General features: G+C 37.3%; 1 protein-coding gene across 2 annotated transcripts in view; it reads right to left on the bottom strand.

Annotated features, from left to right (window-relative positions):
- Window positions 1–469: 469 nt before the first annotated feature.
- The window catches only part of ZNF385D (zinc finger protein 385D), a 674,868-nt gene continuing 665,531 nt past the window's right edge, over window positions 470–9,806 (bottom strand). For both annotated transcript variants that reach the window (XM_055320905.1, XM_055320904.1), the window contains exons 6-8: window positions 3,842–4,020; window positions 2,699–2,800; window positions 470–851 (exon numbers count right to left, since the gene is read on the bottom strand). In XM_055320905.1, coding sequence (XP_055176880.1) covers window positions 618–851; window positions 2,699–2,800; window positions 3,842–4,020 — 515 coding nt within the window. In that variant the 3' untranslated portion in view covers window positions 470–617. The remainder of the gene's footprint in view (window positions 852–2,698; window positions 2,801–3,841; window positions 4,021–9,806) is intronic.

Genomic DNA, 9,806 nt, shown 5'->3' with positions numbered 1-9,806 from the left:
GGCATAGATTGAGACACAGCACTATTGTTTTACAAGACATCTACTGTATCTACTTTTGTTGGGATAAATACCCAGTGATTGCTGTCATAGCAAGAGGACCAGCACGGGTACTACTATTCACAGTGTTGCTTTTGTTTTTTTGTTTTTTTTTTTTCTTTTTTGTTTTGTTTTTTGTTTTTCTTTTTTTTTTTTCATATTATCTTAATCTACAGAGTAAATTCTTATATATATATACATTGGAACCAGTTAATGCCCTTACAATGTATAGTTGTTTCATAAAGCAGGAAAGACAATGCAGAGGGAAATAGGTGCCCAAAAGCACAGTCACAAAGGCTTCAGAAGTTCTAGATACCACTACAAGTCAATGCTGGAGATCACTTCTAAAACAATCAATGTTCAAGAGGAATGCTTTAATTTGGAGAAAATACCACCCCTCCCTTCCCACCCCCAAAACCTCCCTCCATTTTTTTTTTTTTAATAATCTTTTCAATTCACTATCAAAAGTCCTGGCTCTTCAGATAGACTTTAAACTATAAATAAACACTGCATAGTTCTCTTTTGTTTTTGTTTTTTGTTTTTTGAAAAATTATTGCAGTACAAGTACTCCCATTTGGAATTCAGTAAGGAGCAAACAGCACAGGAGTGTGGGCGGTCCGGATAGGTCCAGGAGCTGGCCTCAGGAGTGCTGGAGGGAGCGCGGAGGTTTGGAACAGTGTGGCCGCTGGAGCAGTTCGGAGACTGAAGGGGGAGTTCACGGCCACTGCAGCAGCGGCGGCTGCAGCTGCCAGTGGGTTTGGTAGAATTCGCGGAGCCAATGGCTTTGAAGGTTCTTTTGAAAATACTAATTTTACCTGCAAGGGAGAGAAAAAAGAAAAGAGCAGTAGGACAGGAGTTTGGGCATCACACTTAGATTCCAAAATGATGGGCAGCTTTCAAAATGCAGCAGGAAACAACCGCAAAGATAAAATCACATTTGTGAAGGGTCAGTAAGAAAAATGGAAAGTGCAGAACAACTTTCCTTTGGAAGAGCTAGAACATCCCTTGAAGACGACCAACCTAGGATATTGAAAAGTCCTCTAGAAAAGTACTCAGCAACCTTATTTTATTTTTCTTCATAAATATACCTCCTGAGGAAAGTATTCATGTTGAGAAAAAAAAAAAGTATGGAATTTTTACTCTACACACACGTTAACTGTCATGGAATAGATACTTTAAAAGAGATTTATTAATGCTGTCAGCTACTATTAGACTATCCAAGTGTGTAAACTGGGGAGCACAGCAAGGTGTGAGGTATTGATGAAGAGAAATAAAAATAACAAATTCCACTTCAGGGAAGAAACTTATCTCTCCCCAAATCTGACATGGTCTACTTCCTCTTTATGCAAATGGTAACAACATTCTCTCAACTCAAACCAGTTCATTCCTTGGCTAGTAGCATTAGTAAGATGGCTGTTCTCACAGAAAGAATGTTCCTATTTATGGAAACAGTAACATAGTGAGACCTGAGGAGGCTTTGGATGGTAAAACTAACACAATTTGACTTCCCTGTTTATTTAAGAACCATTCACTTGATTATTGAAAGCTGCATCTATGCTGGTCAGAAATAGCACTCAAAATTATGACTAGTGGTGCTGAAACATCAGCTCTGTGCAGAATTCACAGTCTTTCAATGCAGCTAAAATTGCTTCTGTTCAAGAGTAGAGTGACTTCATTTGCATAAAAATGGGTGATGCTACTAAATTAATTGGGTCAACTCCTACTGAGGTCTCATAATAGATGATTGCAGTTTTCCTTTAACTATATTTTCATGTGCCAGCAGCACACAATAGCACCAATTATTAATAAGATCTATTTTGAAGAAAACAGATTTCGAAATGCACAACTCAGCATATACTGTAGATCAGTTGTTCTTAACTTTTCATTGAGCCCTGGGTCTCCCTGATGAAAGTGATGGTCAATACAATCAGGAAACAAATAAACAAACAATAAAAAACACCACAGGATCATAAATATTAGTTTGAGATTATCAGGAGGTTTCACAGGTTTCTGCTAAATTCCTAAAAAAACAAACAAACAAACAAACAAACAATCCAGGTCAGGACATTAGTACTAGTATGTTCACTAATCTAAAAGGTATATTTGGGGTAATGGGAAGAACACATCTCCCAGGAAGAATTTCACCAGGCCTTCGACATGATTCTTGGCTGAATAATTAAATAAAATAAGCCATGCCTTTAAGGTTGTGCTATTCAAAACCCAAAACTGTTGGGGGTATCAACAAAACCAATGCTTGGTCCCATGAAGATATTAAAAAGGACATGTGAGAGCTTATTTTTCACTGACCTTTCCTAAAATTATCCACTAACATCAAGACCAGATTTCATGACTACTTACCTGACTCAAGAGTTTGGCTTTCCTCTCTTCACCATGCTCTGTCATTAACCAGAGGCCAACTCCAAAGGATAAAGGTACTGGACTGTGGCTAAAAGTGGTAAACCACCCAAAAAACTCATGAAACTAAAATTCTATTGGTGGAGTAGGGGTTGGACTTTCCGATCAATTGTTTGTCATGACTTAGGTACTTTCCATTGATTTCATTTAGTAATTGACAAAATAATAATAATAATAAAAAAAAAAGGTCAGTGGACTGTGGGACATTCAAGATCATTATGGTTTGGGAATCAACGATGACACTCACCCCCAGTGGATGTGCTGCCTTCTGTAGTTTGTTGTAAGGACTGTATTTAGGTTTCGGGGGCTTCCCAGCAGCTCTGTCTTTGTGCCTTCTACTGCTAATGTGCTATTAAAAGCAATTAAAAATGACATCTTTAAAAAAAAAATCATCCCCAAACCCTCCCTCGTAAATACTGTTTTAACCTGAGGAAGAATATTAATTATTTCATACAAGTTTCAGAAAGATAAAAACAAAAGAGCATGCACTTTTGTCCTTGGATTCTGATGGCTTGAGGATATATATTTTTATGCTACCCATTTTAGTATATTTTTAACAAATAGAAGGCTCTTCTTTTTCTGAGCCTTTCTCTTTATCGCTGCACAGATCTCCTTTTTAAAAGTGTACAAAGGAAAAGAATGTCTAAAGGAATTTCATGTGCAAATAAACAAAGATGCCCAGGCATGAATTTATTTCCATACTAATATTTATCCTCACATTTGTACAGCCAAATGTCAACCCCTTAAAGTCTAAAGATAAATAACTAAGGTGCATAAAATGAGTACAATATTGCACATATGCACATAAAATACAACACAATATGAGGGCTGGGCCTTCAATTGGCAACATATAACTGATCTCTTTGGAAGGCTATTCACAGTAAAAGTGAATGCAACAGGATTAGTCATCCCTTTAGCAGGTGGCTGCAGGATTTAGAAATACAGCACAACACCATGTAATAAAGTACATAAAATAAAAGAATAGAACAGTATAAAATTAGTTGTAATGTGTAAATAGTCTAAATAAGTAAAAATGGAACATTGCAATTTGACCTTTAACAAAAATCAACACTTTTGAGTGGGAGACCTGGTAGAGAAAAGATCTAATACCCCTTTTCCTCCCACTCTTCAGATATAAGAATAGTACAAATTCACTTTAGGCGTTTTCTGAAAGGACTTAGAAAATCTTACATTTTAGTATTTCCTTGGAAACTAAAATATGCATAAATAAGGGCAGTGGAGAGAAGGTAAGTGGATAGATGGATGGGTGGATGGGTGGATAGATGGATGGATGGGAGAGGAAAACAGGAAAGGGAACAAAGGAAGGACACATATGCTGCTCATAAGGATGTCCCCTATCTGTTGTTTTCATTTCTAGAATATGTGCTACCTGTTTAAGCTGTGTTTCCGAGTTGACGTGCACATCACAGATTTCACAGTGAAATGTTTTGTTTTGCAGACCTGTGTTTCCCTTATTAACTGGTCCTTTGCCTTTCACACCTGCCCTAGGAAAGGCTTTGATGGTCCCGCTTCCATTCCGGGCTTCTAGCATGGTTTTGTGCTTAGTACCTGCCAGGAATATTTAGAAAAAAAGAAAGAAAAAAAATATTAGCTGGTTTATGCCTTTAGGAAATGGTACAATTAATAAAATTTGATGTCTAGTTGTAGAGCATTTCTTCCGGGGATTATGACTGAAATATGCTTCACTCAGAAGACAATGTGCTCTGACCACCTTCCATTATATTACTCATATTTTTACAACGTCCCATATAACAAACCGGCACCATTAATATAGCACCTACACCCCAGAGTCCTAAGGTGAAATTAAATGGGTGTGACTTAGTTTTATTTCCTCTTGATGCTAATAAGACAGAAATGATAGCAGATGAGGAAGAGTGATTTAGTTGCTAAAGGTATAGTTGGAGGTGATGTGTAACAAATGTCTTCAGTTTAAACATGGTGTGTTTACAGAAGTAGCACTAATTAAATACTCACTTTCTAAATAGAATACAAACAAGCTTTCCTGGCTATGTGTTTTAGGTCCCAAAAGGAAGAGCAAGAGTATAAAGATCTTACTGAAAAAAAAAAAAAAAAAAAAAAAAAAGCCCTATTAGGGTAGTAAAGCCCACACTGATTGGTTATGTCCTTTCAAATGTAAAAACCAATGACCAAAAAGATGAGGGGTGAAAGGTTAAGCAAATACACTATAAATAAAAGCTTCTTTTTGAATAAACCAATAACATCTTCTGACTATTCTTACACATAACTATTGTAACTTAAGCTATTAACATTGTTTTCTACTTTTTTATTTTTTTCTAATTATTAGAGTTCATGAATGGGGGTTTCCTCTCAAAAAATGGCTCACAACTTTCTTTTTGTTGGTGTTGATAACTATTCTTTATTTTTCTCACTTAGCTACATGGTTTTGCTATGAAATTTTCTCTTGTTACCATTTATGCCCTTTTTGCCATTCTAGTTGTTTAAATCCTTTTTTAGTGGTTTCCCTTTCCTAATTGACTTTATTAAATTGTTATCAGTTCTGGAAGCATAAAAAATAAGGTTCTCAACTTCAGATTCCTGGACTGGCCTCCTAAGACTATTGACTATTAATGAGGAAAACAGGTTGAGGGGCACACTAGGTCAGCGCCAATCACCATCTCCTTAGATAGGTGCTGAGTACACAAAACAGGTTTACAGTCACGGTTCTCTCTTTCAGAATGATTGCAACTTTACTGAATCCAATATTAAAAAAATAAAAGGAAATTCTTACAATGTAGATTCCCTTACTACAAGAATATGAAGGTCATATTCTTATGTACAGCTCTGAAAATGTTCATATCCCAACATATTAAGGAAAGAGAAAAAGGTCAACATCTTGTCAGTAGACTGGAGGACTTGATATACGGAACCATAGCACTGCTTGGCGGTGCTGGTGGGGAGACCTCCCTGCAGTAGGTTTTTTTTTCTTGCAGCTTGCTAGCCCATCCCCCTTGTAAAACAGACATCCTTCGTACTCTGCAGGTGGTGTAAGTCAATGTAGGGCAAAACAATGTTCTAGGGAGTAAGATATATATACATTTATACATACATATACATACACACACACACTTTGTGTCACTGTGTGTGTGTGTGTGTGTGTGTGTGTGTGTGTGTCTGGATGGTTATCCAACCTTCTTTATCTAAACAGGTGATTTTATCAAAATATTTATTTTCCAAGCAGATTCTTCAATCAAACTGAAAAGCATTCCTGGGCCAGTTTGGCTTATCAATGCCTAGGAAGTAGTCAGTAGGAGAATGACTCTTACTCTGACTTTCTGTAGGGACGCTTGATCCACTCTGGTTAATATCTTTTGTAACTGGGAGTCTTACCATTATCCTAGAAGATGCTGAATAGGAGTGGCAGATAATCTTTGGGCCTTAATAATAATAAGGCCATGAACACTGACCCCAGGGGATTGACTTATATGCATTTTTACTTGAAATGTGAAACAGATGTCTTAAGCAAGTCTTTACCCAGTTCTCTTCCTGAGCAGAGAAGCACAGATTAGACATGGGCTTCCTGAAGGCAACTCCTGGGTTTTGCTTATACTGTATTCTCAGTGCCTGACACATTGTAGATACAGCTCAAGCATTAGATATTAATAAAAAGCAATGAACAAATTTGTGAAGAGCACCGTGAGCTCAGACTCTGGAATGGTGTGAATCAAAGTTTGCCTCCATGAGCTGTGTAGTTTACATTTCTTTGTGCCTCAGTGTTTTCAGCTGTGAAAAAGGAAATTATCTGCTCTACTGAAGTGTTGCATTAAATGCATTTATTGTTTTAAGGATTACTTTTGGCACTTCCATGTGCTCAATAAATTTTAGTCAATCCTCTTCTCCTTCTTAACAGTGTTGGTTTTGTTTAAGCAAAAATTTAGAAACCTCTAAGCACTTTAAAAGTTAGTAAAGTCTATCTTTTGAGAACTGCCTTTTCTGTATATTAAAACTTAGTGAAGAATAGAATAAATTCTGTATAGGGATAGCTCAAATGAGCTTAGTGAAAATTATCAAATGTTGCCACTTCAAGTTATTGCCAGAAAAATTTGCCCAAATTAGTAATAAGCATTGACTATAAAACATTTCAAAGTTTTTTTTTAATAATATAGAGAAAATCATCAAAATCAGCTAAGCAAAGCATTACCTAGTAGAATGTTTGGGGGGATTTCTTTGAAGAAAAAGATGAAACTTTTTTTTTTGTGTTGTGTCTGTAACATACGACTAAAAGGGGATTTCCAGATATTTTGAAAAGAGTGTGTCCTCATAAATTGTTTAAAACATTCTTAGACTGTTTTGTGAATCATTCTAGTAAGCTTAGGAGAATTCCTTCTCTTTTCAAATTCTAAAAATAAATGCAAAGCAGGAATGCCCATATTTAAATACTGCATTCCAATGTTATGGAATATAAATCTATTAACTTCAACTTTAGTGAAAAAATAGAAAGAGAAAACAAATGAAATAACACAATTTAACCCCAAATAATGCCAGCAGCAACTATGATCATACTAAGCATCATGCCATAGTAATTCATCTTTACAAAGTGCCATATGGCCATTTATCTCCATTAGAGAGAGAGAGAAAGAGAGAGCATGAGAAGTCCAAAGAGGACAATTGACTTGCCCAGGTTCACACAGAATTGTTATGTGTGGATCTGAGGTAAAAATGGTCTGATCACTTCTAGCTCATTCTATTTTAACATACAAGAGGCAGTAGTTGATGGAAGCTATAATAGTCTCAAAATCTGTTTCTGATCAAATTGGCCTTCAAACCTGGTTCCCTGACAAACAGCCCAATCTTAACAGTGGTTTCCTAACACCTAGCTCTGAAAGAAAGCAGAGAACTCTTTTAAAGTGATACTAGAGAGGTGGGTGGGGGTGTGTGTGTGAAGGCAGTGGAGCACTAAGGCAGTGATTGTGGTCTGCTGTGGGTGCAGGTAATACGGAGGTACATTAAAGGAAATTAGAAAATAATCACATGGACTCAAGAAGACAGTCTGCTTTCCACCAGCTCCATGAACTGGCAAGTCTCGATAATGTCCATGATAAAGGACTGCTTCCTAGAAAACAATTTGTCTATATTCTAAACCAGTGGTGTTTTTACTGTTGAGATTTAGCATATATTCAATTAGCCCATTGTCTAACTTATCCTATACTAAACATCATATCCTCCATGGAAATTAATTTGTAGACCTCTGTGTTACACAGTGGGCCACAGACGCACAGGAATTCAACTACATGCTCCTGTTCCCTTAACAAGTCCGTTTGGAATTATTCAAGCTCACAAAGGCTGCAGTTTGTGCATTCAACCCCCATGGAAGTCCGTATTTTTGATGCAAACAGGAGATCATAAGTGAACAATGAGATGACAGCACTGTGATTGTAAAGATTAAGGGGCAGAATTTGAGTTAATTCATTTCTGTTATTCTATGTGACCACTGGAAGTGTTTATGTTTAAAACTGTAAAACCATGTAGTGTCACAGTTTGGTTTGGTGAGCTCCAGCTGCCTACCTTGGTAACTGCCTCATGATGGCTCACTGCACTGGCTGCTTCCCTTCCCTGATCCCTCTTCCCACTTCCTAACCTTGTGCCCTTGGCCTCCCCTAAAAATTATTTGCTCTTAAATCCTTGTACAGAGTCTGCTTCTAATGGAACCCAAACTAAAACACACCACACTGATCCTATGATGAATCCTACAATGACTACTCTTTTTGTGACAAGAGGGTGATCCTCTCTCCTTTACCCTCCCCTTCCCTGGGTTTCCCCATATGGGATCCTAAGGGAAAGATGAAGGAACCAGTGGACAAGGACCAGTTGTTTGAATATGGGAATGAACTGCATTCACCATCCACATTTAGAGAATGTCCCAGATACAACGAGCCTCCCACCACCACTTCAGTTACAAATCAGAGAGCTGAATCTGGAGATTGGAAATGGTGCGCAAAGGGCGTTAAAGATAATCTATTCATGCATCCTCTCTTCTACCTTTGTCACTTCCAGTTATGGCTCAACTGGCTGGTACATATCTAGTATGAGGCCTAAAACAAGCACCATAACTGGACCATGGAAAATGATCTCTGCTCTAAGAAGGGACATGAAGGGATCAAGAAATCTAAGCTGAGGGGGTATATAGTCCCCTGATGAGGCTGAAGGTTTGGAGGGGACATTCCTATAAAGTGATTCATGTAAGGCTAAACCACATTTACAGCCAGATAACTCCCAGATAACAGCAGTTCTCAGCACTGCCTGCACAATGCTTGTGAGGTCTATTGTTTTTGCTTCATTTCTTTTCCCAAACACTATAGCTTCGAGGCCTGAATATATAATAAATTAGAATCCTTGGATATAGGAAATATATATGTATATATTTATATGAACATCTATATCTTAAAGTGACACAGGTAAATAGGCTTTTAAAGCTTCCTGGGCATTTCCAACACACAAAGCAGAGATGAGGATTGTAGAATTAGAATATGAAAAATGTTGACCTGATGTGATATGATGAAATAACTAATTATTCTTTGCTTCTGAATCAGATGTTTCTGATAGGAATTCAGGAAGGACATCCACATCCTTCATAAATTAACTCCAGCCTCAAAAGGTATGGTTTGTTTATTTGTCAGAGCTGATCCCCCACCAAAATGAATGTATTTCTCTGTTATGATGCAGAATGCTCAAGAATTCTTGAGAAATAAATGGACTTTCAATGATGATTTTGCTCTCTCAATTATCTGGCATCCTTGAATAATGTATTTACATGAGTAAAACATGAGGCACATCTGCATGGTATAGATTCTGACTTGGGGCCAGGTCTTTTTCTGTATTCCTCAGCCTCTGAACTCATGAACTCCCAGATGACAACTAATGTTGCATGCAGGGGGAGGATATGTGCTGAAGGAACTGCTTTCCATCTGTAATTACATGTTCGATATTTGAACATGACTGTGCAGCATAGTGACTGGCCAATGACAGCCAACATAAAGCTGCGATATTAACCCAGGGTATGATTTACAAATGATTCTGTTTCTGTTGTGATTGCTGACAGGGTCCTGGCAATGAATCCAGCCTTTTAGAGAAAATCTAATCTAGGGCCAAAGGGCCGGCTAACATCTCAAGCAGGCTATGTATAATTATCTATGTCAATATATCTTTATATCGATATACAAATATAATCTAGATTTTATTGATAGATATGTAGATACAGACTCTTTGTATATGCTTGTCTAGATAGGTAGGTATAGGTATGGATATATGATATCTATATAATGCCTTCCTATAGATAGAGAGCAGATGGATGAAATTGAAATATATTAGGGAAGCAT

Source organism: Nyctereutes procyonoides, unplaced genomic scaffold (assembly GCF_905146905.1).
Source record: "Nyctereutes procyonoides isolate TBG_1078 unplaced genomic scaffold, NYPRO_anot_genome, whole genome shotgun sequence".
Taxonomy (NCBI): Eukaryota; Metazoa; Chordata; class Mammalia; order Carnivora; family Canidae; genus Nyctereutes; species Nyctereutes procyonoides.
The sequence above is the reverse complement of the archived record's forward strand: the minus strand, read 5'-3'. Positions and strand labels throughout refer to the sequence as shown.